General features: G+C 32.6%; 1 protein-coding gene and 1 long non-coding RNA gene across 5 annotated transcripts in view; one reads left to right on the top strand and one right to left on the bottom strand.

Annotated features, from left to right (window-relative positions):
- Positions 1-156: 156 nt before the first annotated feature.
- Positions 157-2,437, top strand: LOC143224270 (uncharacterized). The gene is made up of 3 exons (XR_013013303.1): positions 157-271; positions 1,620-1,883; positions 2,241-2,437. It is a non-coding gene; the product is annotated as an uncharacterized LOC143224270 (long non-coding RNA).
- Positions 2,438-11,441: 9,004 nt separating this feature from the next.
- LOC143223366 (polyadenylate-binding protein-interacting protein 1-like) overlaps positions 11,442-17,474 on the bottom strand; it is a 59,406-nt gene continuing 53,373 nt past the window's right edge. For 2 of the 4 annotated variants that reach the window (XR_013012881.1, XM_076451265.1), the window contains exon 10: positions 11,442-13,849. Coding sequence is in view for 2 of the 4 variants with exons in the window: in XM_076451265.1 (XP_076307380.1) it covers positions 13,768-13,849 (82 nt within the window). In the remaining 2 variants the exon portion in view is untranslated. Of the gene's footprint in view, positions 13,850-15,961; positions 16,052-17,474 lie in introns of those variants that run through there. The other 2 variants (XM_076451266.1, XR_013012882.1) reach the window with 2 other exon arrangements.

Genomic DNA, 17,474 nt, shown 5'->3' with positions numbered 1-17,474 from the left:
GACCCCTCCTGCTCACACATCTGTCACATTATTTCTGTTTTCATAATTTATTAATAGTTCGCTCTTACGTTTAATTATATATTATCTTTAACCAATAGAAATTCAAGGTTTTCATCTATAAATAACATGTATAACGTAATGTTTCAAACGGTTAAGTATCAATTTCCTTCAGAGTACGAGTATCGATAAGTTGAAGAAGTTAATGACTAACTTGGATGAATTTGTAACGACTATTGTCACAGAGTTAGTAAAACCAGAAAACTTTTGAGAGGTAAGGAAATTTGTCTACGTTTTGCATGTTACTTATCTATATTGTTTGCAGTATTATTTGATTAAATAAAATTATTAATTGCCATACCATGAATAGTGTAAAAAATTAGGGTTAACTCTCTTTGAAAATCGAGAGCAAAAAAAAGATTTGATAAATATTTTATTTCTTCTTTTCTATTTTTATTATTTATGTGTGATTATAAAAACAATTAAAATGTAAAATGTGAAGATATTTCTAGTTAGTAAATATTAGGTTTAGTAAAATAAATAATAATAAAATATTTCATGAGTCACGCACTCGAGCTGCTCATTCTAGTAGTAGCTTGCGGGTAGTGTAATTGAATAGCGTAGCATGAGGTAAACGTTACCTAGGTGACTTCCAACTTATAAGCGCGCGAACGGTAGTTGGTGACGGTTCAAAGGGCAATAGGCCCAGCATGGCCAAGCGTGTTAAGGCGTTCGACTAGTAATCCGAGGGTCGCGGGTTCGCATCCCCATCGCGCCAAACATGTTCACCCTTTCAGCCGTGGGGGCGTTATAATGTTACGGTCAATCCCACTATTCGTTGGTAAAAAAAATAGCCCAAGAGATGGCGGTGGGTGGTGATGACTAGCTGTCTTCCCTCTAGTCTTACACTGCTAAATTAGGGACGGCTAGCACAGATAGCCCTTGTGTAGCTTTGCGCGAAATTCAAAACAAACAAACAATCAAAGGGCAATAACATAATAAAATTTAATTATAAAAAAATGTATACTGTTACGAACTTAGAAATAATTAGGATAAACGAATGTTGTTTTATAATACAAAATAAAGTCATTATAGAAAGAAAAAGGAATAATGTAGATATTTTGTGTTTTTTGTTGTTTTCTGTGTGGTGGTTACAAGATCAGTCAGATTTTAGTTAAGTTATCGAAAAATATTATAAACTGCAAAGTTTTACTGAAAAAAACGTTTTTAAATGTATTTAAGAGGTCTTGAAGATTACACAGAGAAAGTTTGAGATTTTTGAGGTAAGGAAAAGTATTTTTTATTTTAATATAAAAAGTAATTTTCACACGAACTATTTGAAATAAATACTCAATATATTTATGAAGAAATCTTTATTTTATTTTATTTTATTTTATTAAAATACTTCACTAACAGTGTATTTTGTATTTTGAAGACTAATAATATTAAGTAAAATACTACCAAATTTTGTGAAGATATACACACTACATTGAAAGTTAGAAGTATTAAATCTAAAAGGACTTTAAACGAGTACAGAGGTAACGTAGTCAGTTATATAGATATAATTATGTTGTATCTATAGAAATATTGAATACAGGTCTAAAGATGTCATAATTTTATAGTATATATAGGTCACTGGTTAGGCCACATTTGGAGTGTTCTGTTCAGTGTTGGACTCCTTACCTTAGAAAAGTCATTGAATTGCTGGAAGAGATTCACAAGAGAATGAATAAGGTAGCATCTGGTTAGAACCTCAAAGTTATTTCCTTTTGAAAAAAAAACAGAGTTAGAACAGGTTTGACTGAAGTGTTTAAGATTGAAAAAAAACAAGAATTGATAACGTTGATGGATCCACACTAGGGGACACAAATATAAATTTTGGCAAGGTAGGAATCGTCTTCAGCTAAAATAATTTTTCAAATAGGGTGGTTGGCCCATGGAATGGATTACTTTTGAATGTTGTGGAGGCATTAAATTTAAATGAAATTATTACAGTAACTTTTATGTTACTTAACATTGTGATATAAACATGTTTCGTTTTTGTCCTTTTCCTAATAAATCCGACTCTAAATTCCTACTTGCTCTAGCTGTCAAATCGATATGGCTTTCACCGAGGATCAAGCAAATAAGATTGTAGCGTATTTTTGATTGTATGAATAACGATTTCTCAATGTTATTTGTTTTACTTATGCACGTATGTTGTGTTTTTTCTTTTGTGTTAATGTTTGTTTTATTTTTTGCAGAATATTCACCAGTAAATATACTACTTACCCCCTTTGACATCAGTTACCTGAATATCGCAGTGTGATATCAAATAATTCGTTTCACAGAGTTGTTTTTGAAAATGCTTAAATGTTCTCTGTGAATCATTGTTTACTATAAATATTATTTCCAAAGACTGAAGTGCTTCATTATTTAGAGAATAAATATTATTTGTTATTAGTTTTGCTTGTGCACCTGCAGCTTTTCCTTTGTTGTCCATGTTTGAGGCTGTTTATTGAAAATATGCCACTTAACTGTTAGAAGTTGATTATCGAGTTACATTTTGGTGGGTCCGGCATGGTCAAGTGTGTTAAGGCGTTCGACTCGTAATCTGAGGGTCGCAAGTTCGATTCCCCGTCGCACCAAACATGCTCGCCCTTTCAGCCGTGGGGGGCATTATAATGTGACGGTCAATCCCACTATTCGTTGGTAAAAGAGTAGCCCAAGAGTTGGCGGTGGATGGTTATGACTAGCTGCCTTCCCTCTAGTCTTACACTGCTAAATTAGGGACGGCTAGCGCAGATAGCCCTCGAGTAGCTTTGCGTGAAATTCAAAACAAACATACATTTTGGTGTCATGACCAAGAAATTGTATTGCAGACTTTATTTCGAAAGCGATTTCAAGTTCTATCCAAATCCCCTTCATTGTGATGTTTATAAAGCATTATTATGGAAGGATATTTTCTGAAAACATGTACAAGATATGAAGGAAAGTGAAAAGGGTAAGTTAAGATGGAAATATAGTGTGGTAAGGAGTAGGAGAGACCCTATACTGGACCATTGATGAGACATGTATTTATATTGTTGCGCCATCTTCACGATTAAGAGATTTATTAATGACTAACGGATATTCCATTTTCTACAACTGGACAAGTGGTGGTTGACTTTCACATACAAGAGTACTGCAGTAAATATGAGTTACGCTTATGATGATTTATCTGAACATTTTTATGTTAACTAGGGTGCACCCTGTGTGTTAACTAGGGTGCTACCTGTATGACTTCTAAATAGTATTGATGTTTCAGCTATTGCCAGAAACTGGCCAATCACGTAGGACTAACGAGAGTAATGAGATGAATATCGAATTTTCCATCTCAATTTTTGCATCAGAGTTTCATCATTCTTAACTACTCATTATGATGTGCTTGTTTTTTTTACTTTTGAGATCTTCGAGAGCCAGAAATTCCAAATTTTTGCTCTCCAAATGGAAAATGAATTTTTGGGAGCTTGATAATTTTAGACATACAGCAGCAAACCAAAAGAAAAACCTTAAAGATCCCAATGAAAACTGTAATAGTTCCACCTTCAGAACATTGGTACAGACAAGAAGCTAGCTTAACGTTAGCATGCTGCTTTTGGTACCATTACTATAACATAAGAAGCTACAGTTCAGATCCAACTTCACCAGAAATACCAAGGGCCATCTGAAAACGTTCTTTTTCAGTGAAGTGGTATTCTAACATAACCCTTCATTGTGATGAAATAGTTTGTTGTATGAAAGCCCTTGTTCTATGTTTTTGATTGATTTTACATCCGTTTTGCTTCTGTACAGTTACGTATATGTGTGTGTTTTCTTATAGCAAAGCCACGTCGGCTGAGCTCAGCGAGGGGAATCTAACCCCTGATTTTAGCGTTGTAAATCCGTAGACTTGCCGCTGTTTTAGCGGGTGCCTGCACTGTTTTTTTGTCCCTATTATCCGTCAGAACAGTTGTGTAATTAGTAAAGTTTCCCATGTTTATGATTTGTTTACTTACAAAAGTGTCATCACATCATACGTGTAGTCAAAAGGGATCATCCATAAAACTTAAAATTAGTTCACAATAGATACTTAGCTTGACTTTTAACATTTAGCCTTTAAGATCCAGCTCTAAGAAGGCGCTAAGATAAGCTAGTAAGAACAGCTTATCAGCTGAACAATTGCCATGTTTTTTACTTTCGTAACTTAGTAATTAATATATCTTTGGTCAGATACGTTCACGCAACTTTCTAACTTTCTACAATGTCTGAAGAAGGATTTTAACAAAATGTGGAATGTTAACACATTTAACATTGTCCATTTTTTCTTACAAAAGAATGCTCTTTGTAATTAAATAAGTCTGTACAAATAATAGGATGATAAGGAAAACTAAATGCTGTGAGTTTAATTAATGCCTAAACGAATCTATAAAACAATTTTTACATTGAAATGTTCATATTAAGATCCAGCTTTCCCACAGTTCATAACAATTTTAATTCCAATAGATAGTATTCACATTTCAAGAGGAAAATAGTGAGAAACAGTCTGTCACATTCCACAGATTTTTGCCTTGTTCATATATTTATTGATTATTACCCTAGGAGGGGTTAAAACAAAAAGAATAAATCCACTGCCTAACGTTAATTTTAGTGAAATGTATTTTTTATGTTAAATATACCTTCAACAATATAAAACGTTTAGGTTTACAAAATAAAAACATTAATGTGTTAAAACTCAAATTGGTGACTGTACATATTTTTGTGGGAGTACATTTACACTATCGTCAGTTAAATCAGTTTGTTGAATCATCAATCAATAAACTTCTTGAATGAATCCTGAAGATAATGAGAACAAGCTTTTGCCAAAACGATTTGATTCAAATGTGTGCAACATACTGACTAATCGTTCTGGTATTCAAATAAAGATAAATCTACACACAAAATTATTCGTATTATTTGAAAACGTTAATTTTCTTTTCTGATTATTCGGTCCGTTAATTGTATTATTGTGAGCTATGGGCTGATATTTTAATTTAGAAGTTCGTATTGTTATGGATAAAGAGAACTCTAAGCCTGTTGTGAGACGATAAGCGTATGAGGGCCGGAATTTTCTTAATGTAGTGTGACGCCTAGACTTTTCAATGGTGTCTCAAATAGTGCTCCCCGCTAGTACAGCGATAAATCTACGGATTTACAACGCTAAGATTAGGGGTTCGATTCCCCTCGGTGGGCTCAGCAGATAGTCCGATGTGATTTTGCTATAACACACACACACATTCACATAGTGTACAGCTACCTCAAAATGTACCTTACTTTCTCCTGATAAATTTACGTACATGATATAGGGCTCGAACCCTTCAATTTGTCTCTCAGTCCACCTCAGATTTACAACGCTAAGATTAGAAAGCCTGTCATATTCAAAACGCATGGATGTAAATGTTTTTTTTACTTAAAAAAACCAAATTCACCGTTACAGTCCCAAACTCCGCGATTTTGTTAATGAAACGTCCAGTTATCATTTAAACAAAGGAAACGGAAAACAAAGTAGTTTGTTGACCATTCATACAGCACGAGTAAGAACCCCAAAAAATATAAAAAAATTAGACAACGTTTAGTTTACCATTGACTCCTTTAAGGAAAACCCAAAAGCGAGTCAACAAACAACCATGCGTCTCAAAAACATGTTTTTGAGTAATGTGAATAAACAATGTTCTCAGAGGTATCTTCAGAAATAATTTCTCAACATGAAGCCATACATGAAACATCAATTTCATATTAAGGTTTTTTGCCGTGACTGAGCGATATTATTCGACAAAGATATATAAATATACCACATAATGTGTCAATCTTGTCATTAAGAACTGTTAAAGCAACGTTGATGGTGAGTATGGTATCATAGCAACAGTTGCGAAAGACGTTTGATGATTATGGTTGTGGAATTCAACAATATCTGAAAAACAGGAAGGAGCAGACCAATCTGACGTTAGGGTTGTCTTTGTTTCTGTGTCGTGTGGTGTAACTTCACGCCATATTTCAATCTTTAGTATTCTGGAGATCACACTGAAATTTGTTCGTTTCAAAAACTGGTTTTCTTATCCATCGAACCCAACCTTGAAAGTACATGCTATGCCTGACGGTTGTGACATGCTAAAGTTAATGAGAGAAAAAAAAAATAGCCTACGAGGTCGTTTAAAGGGATTGATATGAGCAGAGTATCCAACGAAAATGCTTTGAAGAATTTCATAAACTTCAAACAGTAGAGAGGCTTAAATTGGTCAATAACTAAATAATGTTGCAGAAGTAAAAGATGAAGGTAAATCTAACAACCAAAACCTGAAGTTTGTTTGTTTGTTTTGAATTTCGCGCAAAGCTATACAAGCGCTATCTGCGCTAGCCGTCCCTAATTTAGCAGTGTAAGACTATAGGGAAGTCGGCTAGTCATCACCACCCACCGCCAACTCTTGAGCTACTCTTTTACCTGCAAATAGTGGGATTGACCGTCACATTATAACACCCACACGGCTGAAAGGGCGAGCATGTTTCATGTAACGGGGATTCGAACCCGCGACACTCAGGTTACGAGTCGAGTGCCTTAACCACCTGGCCATGCCGGGCCTAAAATCTTAAGTGCCAGTGTGGCAGATACAGTAGAGATCTGCAACAAGCAGATTAAACTTTCTCAATTGAGAAAAGTGAAATTCACTGTAGAATTAATCAGATTTTTATACTCACTTTTTTGTCTCGGAAACCACTGGCAAAAGGACTGAAGACACCAGTTTGGACTTACAATGAAACCTTTCGGCGTTATTTTCTTCAAGAAGCACAAACTCACATTGCAGGCTTACTAGATTTTTTCTGGGAATCTATACACGAGTGACTTTGGTGAGGGGAGATTAAATTGGTGTATAAAATTTACACCCACTGTATTGTACTCTTATTTCTTCACCAAATGCTCCATAGTTTTTTGTTGTTGCAATAAAAGCATCTGTTAGATTAAATAATAACCTTACTGCTAACCATTTTAATAAATCGTTTTCTAAACACTAATCCAAGATTCATTAAATTGAGAATTGTGAAAGGAATTCCTAATAACTAGATAAAATAATTATCTTATACGTGGTTGTGGATCAGTGCGTTGGTAATCAATTGAAAACAGGCAACATCTCAACGTGATAAGGTAAGAGTTTGACAACCAGCAGAAAATAACCAAGATTATGCAGATATTCCCATTTGCACATTTGTGTCTGCATCCAAAGAGATTGTGATAGCATGCTTTGCAAGTCCTGTTACTGTCATGGTTTCTAAGAAAATTAGCTGTCAAGAATTTGTAGATGCACTCGCAGGTAAGACGTCTCGTACCCGAACTGCAAGCAGTGGAATGAAGTTTTATACAAGATAAAGAAGGCCCAGTAAGATAATCGGATGTCATTGTTTAGTGCACAAAATGAAAATAAAAACAAATGATTCCAACTACTGTTTGATGATAAAACTAGATATGTTTATTTTATTTCTTGTGTGTGTTCCATATCTCGAGGGTTGAGAATGGAGAAATTACAACATCTAGATTTTAATGGCTAATGAACAGAAAAAAATAAAAGTTCGTTGTAGTGCAAACACATTTAGAGGATAGGTTTTCATTTTTTTAATAAAACTAATGTGTTTCATGTTTCACCTATTGCAGGCGAGTGACAGAAGAGGAAACATAGCTTATGTATTAGCTTAATTTGTGTTTTTACGTATAATATTTACCTGCATTTTCGTATAGTGTCGTTTACTCATTTTGCAGACTTCTCCGTATTTCTGTTATAATTAAAAATATTTGTTGTTTTTACCGCACAAAGTTTATCGCTTATGGTACAGAATGGCACTAGTACAGTTCATTTATGTTTTATGACTGATGTAAAGTGTACACTGAGAGCTCATAAGAGATTACAAGGTAATTATGTCGTTTTGGTTAAAATGATGAATGTTAAGTAGTCATGCGTACATTTAGAAAGCAAAAATCAATATGAATAAACATCATACATGTCTGATACATTTATAAGAGCATAAAATGTAAGATTTAAATGTGTGTCGATTTTATGCTGGCTAACATTACCAACTTGTTGTTCTGATTTTTTTATTTTATTTTTTTCAATTTTATTAACACTTCCAGTTGCAACCTTGAAAACGTAAAGTTTCAATTACTGAAAGAGATTGAATTAATTTAAAGTGAAATGTCACTCACGTGTTAACTTTCCAAAGATCATTATACACAGTCCAAAAATAAAGAGGCCGGGTGTGGCCTACCTTGTAGGTAACGTGATTGGGCTGTGTGTGTGTTTTCTTATAGCAAAGCCATATCGGACTATCTTCTGAACCCCTCGAGAGGAATCGAAACCCTGATTTTAGCGTTGTAACTCCGTAGACTTACCGCTGTACCAGCGAGGGACGTGTCTGAGGAATTACAACGCTTGAAACTGGGGTTCGATACCAGTCGTGGGCAGAGCACAGATAGCCAATTGTGTAGTTTTGTGCTTAACTTCAAATAACGTATAAAACAGTGACGATCAATTACCACTATTCGGTCAGTAAATATAGTAGTCGAAAAGTTATCCATGGCTACTGTTCATTATCTCTTCTCTCTCGGCTCTTGGTTAAAAATTAAAGAAGGCTAAATGCTGATAGCCATTTTTCACCTTTTGAACGAAAACTTGAAACACGCCAACCAGCCAAGAAAGACGAATATTTCAACAGAGAAGGATGAGGCAAGTTAGATTTTAAAATATTAAGCCAATTTTAACAATGTTAGCTACTGTGTGTGTGTATATATCATTAGTATATTTTCCGTTTTTATAATTCAATAATTATGAATCCATATTACGACATAAAACAGTGAAACATGCATTGGGATAATACTCGTAATTTATCCTTTAAAAAAAATCATACAATTACATTTTTTTTCGAAAAACTAAAATCAATGAGAGTTAAAAGAACAAACAATACATTCGACTATAGATTTATTGAGGTTCACAGCAGAGGTGTTGGCATAGGGTGCCCGTGACCCGATTTTATTCATCAGTGCCCCGAATTCCGAGTCGGTGTCTTGAATAAACAGAATAGAAAACCATGATCTGTATCGTAAAGAAACTCCGAAAATGGGCTCGAGCTCCGAATCTTTTGTGCACCTAGCGACATCTGTGGTTAATAGTACCAATTAGAGGATTCAGAAAGTCAGAAGGCAAAAGAGTGGTAGATAGACGGGCTTGAAAACAAAAATTTTTCTTTGAAAGATAAGTAGAAGGAAACCTGGCGAAGATTCGTTAAAACTCCTAAGAGATAACCAGAAATTGAATAACATTTTGCAGTATAGCTGTCTAGTGACTGTATTCTGGGAGATGTAGCTTTTACTAATGTTTTTTTTTAGTGAAAAATTTAGGAAGGCAAATTCCACGGGTAGGTTTTATCACCATTCGTCTCCCATGGCGTCACCACTGAAGGTTCAGAAAGCAGTACAAGTACAAAATGATTTCGTGATAAATGACATTTTCACTAGACATACAACAAAAGAACAAAGGTCGCGAGTTCGAATCCCCATCACACCAAACATGCTCGCCCTTTTAGCCGTGGGGCGCTATAATATAACGGTCAATCCACACTATTCGTTGGTAAAAGAATAGCCCAAGAGTTCGCGGTGGGTAGTGATGTCTAGCTGCCTTCCCTCTAGTCTTATACTACTAAATTAGGGACGGCTAACGCAGATAACTCTCGTGTAGTTTTGCGCGAAATTCAAAGAGAAATGTTTTTGTTAATCTTTATGAGAATATGAGGTAAGTTTAAAAATCTAAGTTTCAATACTTGTTTTTCCGTTATGCCGCTTAAAATATGATGAAATTAAGACGGTTCGCAAGATATTATAGTGATACTAAACATTTCAATTTGGCAGAATAGACTTTGTTAAATAAATAATTTGACGATTAATGATGTGTAGATCATTTTATTTATGCCTAAAACAAATTTTGCGATGATGACTACATATGTAATAGATCAGCTAATTCAATGTCAACACTAATTAATTGTCAAATGATGCTTATATGTTCTTCAATAATGTAAGCAGAATACATGTTCTGTATATTTTCAACGTTCATCAGTTACTATAGCAACGTTTCAAACGCATTATGTATTGTTTTTTACACCGTCTTTGAGCACTGTATTTTCATGTTTATTTTGTAAGGGATTTATTAGAAACACTCTCGTGTGTATATACATACATACATATATGTATTAGAAAGCAAAGTTTTCTGTACAAGTATATTAAGTTGCCGCTTAAAATCCCCTTTGCAGCACAGTAATATGTCTGCAGACTTAAAATGCAAAAAAAACGATTTTCGATACTCTTGATGGGCAGAGCTCAGATAGCCCATTGTAGCTCTCTGCTTAATTTCAAACAAATAAACCTTAATAAAATATTATTTACTTCTACCTTTTTATTCAATGTAACCAAAAGATATATATATAAATGTTTGTGTTTTTCTTATAGCAAAGCCACATCGGACTATCTGCTGAGTCCACCGAGTAGAATCGAACCCCTGATTTTAGCGTTGTAAGTCCGTAGACTTACCGCTGTACTAGTGGGGGGCATATATATATATATAAATAAAGTTATAAATAAATCGTTATCTCTAGTCAGTTTAATCTTTTCTCATTCATACTTTACGGGTAATTTTGTACATTTTATATTTTTTCCCTTCCGAACTACCTTGTGTGGTTTATATACTTTCTCCTCAGACATGTTTCCTTCTTCATATACTCTGAAAATCACTTCCACTTTAATACCTTAGAAAATAAATCCATTATGCCTCGTATTGTTGTGATAAGCCATTGTAAACAGATGAAGTAGTGTTGTCGGTACAACCTACGGTAGGCCAAAATCACTGATACCTAACACATACATCATGATTCATATTGTCACCAGAAGCAATGGTGACCAAACCTTCAAAAATTACTTAAATATCTCGCACAATTCAAGACGTTATCGGAGTAAGCTATGGCAGTCACACCACATTTTCAGTGAAATTTCATGTTCTAATTTTCTCTTTCTCTAATTTCAAAAGCAGCAGTGGTAAGATGTTTGTGTATTAATTATTTTGTTCTTATGTGACCCACAAATATAATTTAAATATCATTAACTATACAACATTATTGTGTTAAAGTGATAAATTTCATCTGAGAGCTAATTAATCACTATCTGGCTATATCTAATACAATGGGGACATTTAAATATTCACACAGTTTAACTTTTTTATGAATTATCCATAAGGAAGTCTATCCATAATTAGTTCAAGACATGAAATAACCAGCAACATATTCTAAAATCAATTTTCCACAAATTTTACACTTCCCAATGAATGGGTTGCACTTGGGTAATACATGATTATTAAAAAAACCAAAAACCCATTAACAACCAATAATGTTCCAAATTCTTTATTACATAAAGCCAGTTATTAATTTTATCACAAAAAGTCTATTCTATTCATCCTCACAAAATATTCAATATTCTTTGCAAATTTGTGTTATATATATATATATTAATCCATAATACATATTACACAGGCCTGTATGGTACAAATGATCAAAGATCAGTTGCTTATAATATACAATATTTAAATTTTGTACTTTCTATAATCCATCTGGCAATATTTATTTTCTCAGCTTTATTTATATTAAACAGTATATTGTTAAAAAAAAACGTCATTTATAGGTTTAATATCAAATTTTATGAGGATAATTATCCTCATAAAATTCAAAATAAGTTGATGTTTAGATTATGATTTATATAATTCATCATTAATAAGTTGTATTTCATAGAAATCTTCAATGGTAGTAGTACTCTGAAATTGATTTAAAATCCAAAATCTAAGAAGACTTCTTCATATAACAATAACACAATCATAACTGTTACGAATTTGTACTGCATTATTTGAATTTTTTCTTTTATTAATTTAAATTTCGTTTTTTAAGAAAAATTTATAAAGCCCACAAGGGACTAAACTCCTCTGTCATGGAATGCCAGCATTAATTAATACTGTTTCTTTGAGAAATAAACCTACAGATATAATTTGGTCAAGCTTTCAGTTCTATATCTCTGTTTATGGTAAAACTGTCTTCTATTATCCTTAACTGTGAATTACTCACAAAAGAGATGGCAACTACTTGGATACACACTACCAAGCATGCCAAGGAACTGACTGCCACTCTCACAATGCACCCACAGATTAAGTACAGATTCGAGCCCTAATCACCAGAGCTCTACAAATCCAACCCTCTTCCAGCTCAGCCATCATTAATTTGTAGAAAATATTTTTATTACTGATTTGGGTAAAAATAAATTTATCATTGAATTATAATGAGGTTTAGTAGTGATTTAGTATTAATAAGCATTCACTTTAAATGGTTTGGCTTGATAAGTTAAGAATAATGTAATATACCCTTAATGATGCTGTTTATAAAACACCAGAATTACAGTTGTTGTTCTCTATTTTAATTAGAAACATGTGCTGTGTCCACAAAAAGGAATTCATAGTGCATTGAAAACAGAATTTATTATTAACTACAAAGATCTCTCTTTTTGTAACATAATCAATCAAAAAATGTCTGAGAAAGCATGAGTGCTCATTGCTTCTGTACTTCAATTGCTAAGAAACAGACATTTATCAAGTATTTTCATTAAACATAAACAACTTCAGATAAATGCTTGTTTTTTCAACCTAATGCTTAAGATAATGCATTTTTTCCAAGGGTCTATAAACATCACAGGTTATGAAAAAGACATAAGCTAAAACATCAAGCAGAATAAACAGACATTTATTTGTTGTTTAAAAATAGTTTTCATCCTTCACTCAGAACTGAAAATTTAAAAAAAATTGATATGTATCATTAGTCATAACTAGTGGCTAAGTTCACAATCAAATTATTTTCTCTCTGTCTCTCATATATATGCATGTATGTATTAAGCTTTCACCAGAAACCAATAATTATTTCCGAGTATCTTGTTGAACTATATATATTGCAAAATTAGTGTTTTTTCTGTGTTTTATATTACTTTTACAGCCAAACAAACATAGCAAGCAAAGATCAGAGTAAAAGAATGGATTCAGATACTATTAGATATTTAATAGAAATGCAGCTTAGTGTAACACCCAGTCCCATTCACTTCTTTTATGTCAATGTCAGTAAAACTTAATGTAATTTAATAATAAGTCTAGAAAACAATTACATTCTACTTAAAACAATTTTAGGAAAAAAGAAAATACAAAAGAAAAATATTTTACCCTTTTTTATTTTTACATGTAAACAAAGTAGAGTTTGGAATTGTGAATGAAAAATGTAGGTTAATGTTGAGGATGCAAATACAAATTTTCAGTTCAATAACTGTTAAAAAGTATTCGAAATGGGCCAAGATATAGTGACACCATAGGTCTGTTTACAATACGAGATTTTAAAGTGTTACAGAATAAGTATGTGCAGCTTTATCATACAAAATGCAGGTTCTTAGACAAATGCATACTTTTTTAATACCCATGAAGATATATCATTATACAGAATTACAATATTTCTTTGGCATATTAAAGCAAATGGATGGTTTTTGTTAGATTATCAAATACTACTGGAATTGATTAAAAATTATCTTTCACTTATGAGTTTACCACTTTTATCACACAATTAGCTTCATGATCAGCCACAAAACATATTATTAGCCTAATAATATTTCATACAAAATTTTCTTTTATCAATTTACTGTCCGGTTTCTAGCAAAAACTCCTCAAATGCTGCTTCCATTTCCTCATCCATATTTTCTGCTTCTGAATCTTCACTCCTAATGAACAGAGGCATTAGGGTTACCAATAAAAATAATTAAGACTACATGCTCCAAATAATTAATGTCTGAGACAGAACCTTTATTTTGTCACAAACCTTTAGGAGCTGCATAAGTTATATTACCTTATTCATGTGCATATTATTAAAATATAATATCATTCATAGTTCAATACAAAAATCTTTAAATTTTGTGAAACAAAAGATGCTGTTGCCATACAAACAAAAAGTTAAATATTCTAATCTGTTAAAGCTATTACGACAAAATACTATGAAATAAAATACACTAGGCTATTTTATAACATAGCATCATGGTTTTCTGTTAAAAAAAATAAGGCCTGTTTTGTGATGGTGAAACATAGTATATGTGGTAAGGTTGAAGTAGCCAAAAAATGTGTTCTACAAATATGAAACAAAATATACGTGTTGAGATAAAAGTATATGGCTTTGATCTAGGTATATATGTTTAGAGAGAAGTGCAAGAGAATTTTGTTTTATAAATATGAAACATGTACACATGTCGAGACAGAAGTGGGAGACAACTGTATTATATACACATAAACAAAGTATACATGATCTTTGTGTGTGAATATGATAACACAAACATTCTGGAAAAAACAGAAGCAAATTACCTTGTTTCTTAACTGTGACAAAATATACATATAATGCAGTAAAACAGCAAGATGACTGTTATATATAAATATGGCCTCACATATACAAGGTAAAGTAAAAGAGGCAGATGAAATTCTATAAATACAAAATTGTATATACAAGTAAAAACTGACAATCTGTGAGATTATAAGACTATTATTTTATATGTACATGTATAAACATGTAAATGTACACACATATATAGTATATTATTAATTCACACTTTATGAGCAGGAATGCAAAGTAAAGTTTTGGAAAACAGTTTACTTCCAGTTTATTCTTTTATTGCACATATATTCAGGATTTTCTTTTTCAAATAAAACGTTTTCTGTTGGAAATCACACAATTAGAAAACAGTCAAAGGTAAAATAGTTTAAAATTGAAAGAGGACAATTTCAAGTCTGTGTAGACATAAAATAAATATATATGTTGGAAATCTTCAGGATATGGATGGTAAATCAAAAAACTCATAATTCATTATTTCATTACTGTCAGTGAAAAAATACAATGAAAACAGTTGAGAGTTATATAAAATGTGGTTCAAAGAATGGATAAAAGGATCACACAAAAAAGAAAGATGAAGAAAACTTAGAGATACGAAAAATAAAAGATATAATTGCAAATCTCTATCATTCTCATAGGTCTTATGCAATGATAGATGTAACAAATCAACATATTTCAATTAAATAAAAATAGAATTATGTATAAAGGTATAATACTTACACTTTAAAATTAAGTAAATGAATTAGGCTTATATATTAACATTCATAAGCCTAAAAAACTTAGGTTAAATAATTTTTGTAAGGAGCTATTCTTTTCTTCATATTAAGGCTCTCTCTCATTTTAGATCCCCAAAGGGTAATTTTTTTTTCATATAAACAGATTGAAAACTAATTATAAAGTTAATCTTTGACTAAATTAATAAAATGTCTTGAAATCTTTGAGAAACTTAAAAATTGGTTTTCATAAAAGTAATAAAGACTGTATTTATTGTTACGGAAAACCTCTCACGTATAATACTGTTTTAGCAAATTTAAGAAACAGTAACGTCTATGAAAAAAACTTAACATTCAATCCAGTTTAATAGTTTTGAGAGTTAAGACGAGCTTAATGGTGCTAATACTAAAAATATTTACCAGAAAAGAATCACAGAATCAAATTGCAAACTGGTTATTTCTACGTATGACCTAATGTACTTCATAAAAATGTGTTCTTGAAATGTAAGCTTGTGGACATCTGAGATTGAGTGATCCTACTTCCCTCAAAATTTTGAGAAGTCTGATAGTAAATGAGCAGAAGAAGGTTATTTTACCTCCAATAAAATCTTTTATCTAGTTACAAGACAGCAATGATAAATATTATATGGATTTAATTAATAAACTTGGATAAACACTTCAGACTCACAGTTTACTGTTCTACACACTTTCTAAAGTTATATTACACTATGTAATAAAATTTTTACTTTTTCTTGTTCCTGGGCAGAAAGTGTTATTTCCCAACTTCTTATGCCTAAAAAAGACCTATTTTTCTCTTCAAACTTTGCTTTTGTGACCTGGAAAATGACATTTTCAAATTTACCCATATTCTAGAACATTCCAGGTAAAGTAGCTGAAAGAGAATTTTCTCGAACTTTTCATAGTTATATATATATATATATACAAAGGCTCACCACTTCAGTTTAGTTCTAGCTGCCTAAGTGAACACATAGACCTATCTGATTTTATGAGAAATGGCATCAAGAAGCTGCAAGCATTGTCCAGATGCATTCTACTATTTTTGTAGCCAATTTATCAAGACAAGAGTGAAAACATACTCTGTGACACCATTTGTTAAGATGTGTGAAGCCAACAAGGCATATTTCAGCATGCCTGTTGGGAATCAAGACAAACCCTAGGCATCTCATTTTACCTGCGAGCACTGCAAAAAAACTCTAGAGGGTAAGACAAACAATTTTTGCTTGAATGAATAGTAAGATTTTATATTATATAAATTTTAGACCGTTTAAAACTTAAATATCTTTTTTTTTGTTAATTTCCAACAGTATAGAAAAAATATCACATATAAAGTATTTTGCATGAACCTCTTACACACTAGTTGTGGATAAAATAAATTTATTCATCATAATAATTTTATTTTGCTCTTTTACAGGACAGTACAGAGGGGAAAAGAGAACCATGAAGTTCACAATTCCAAGAATTTGGTATGAACCCACTGAGCACTCAAGCAATCGCTACTTCTGCATGGTGGACCCTTCCATTGCACATAAAATTGGGTCTTATGAAACAATGTGTTACAGCTCTTGATTAGAAGTCTGCAGCCTTCAAGTATCTTCGAGATTTTTTCCCTAAGCTGTCTGAGACAAAGGTCAAAGCTGGTGTCTTCGTTGGACTTAAAAAAAACTTGATTGCACAGAATTCCCCAAAAAGCTTGGGGCAGCTTTGTTGCAGTGGTTCAGGGCTTCTTGTGCAATCACAAGGCTGAAAACTATGTGGAACTGGTTGAGGCTCTAGTGAAGAACTATGGCAAAACGAGCTGCAGGATGTTCCTGAAAGTCCATATCCTTGAAGCTCATCTTGGTAAATTCAAGGAGAACATGGGAGCATACTCAGAGGAGCAAGGCGAGTGCTTACACCAAGATATACTGGACTTTGAACGCTGCCACCAAGGAGCGTATAATGAAAACATGATGGGAGACTACGTTTGGGGGTTGATATATGAAAGCAATTTTACATTACAATCCCAAATCTTGAAAAACTACTAACTTCTGAACAATTTTGTTCATTTCTGTATAACTTTAGTATAAACACATGTAAATCTTGATTCGTATGTTGTTTTATTCAGATCTTACGTAAATGAAAATGTGCAAATTTGTCCGTTTTTACACAAAAGCAAAGTTTGAAGAGAATAATGGCCATTTTCTATACTTTTACAACATAAGCAATTAAGAAATAACACACACTATCCAGGAACAAAAT

This window comes from Tachypleus tridentatus, chromosome 8 (assembly GCF_004210375.1).
Source record: "Tachypleus tridentatus isolate NWPU-2018 chromosome 8, ASM421037v1, whole genome shotgun sequence".
In the NCBI taxonomy this organism is placed as follows: Eukaryota; Metazoa; Arthropoda; class Merostomata; order Xiphosura; family Limulidae; genus Tachypleus; species Tachypleus tridentatus.
The sequence above is the reverse complement of the archived record's forward strand: the minus strand, read 5'-3'. Positions and strand labels throughout refer to the sequence as shown.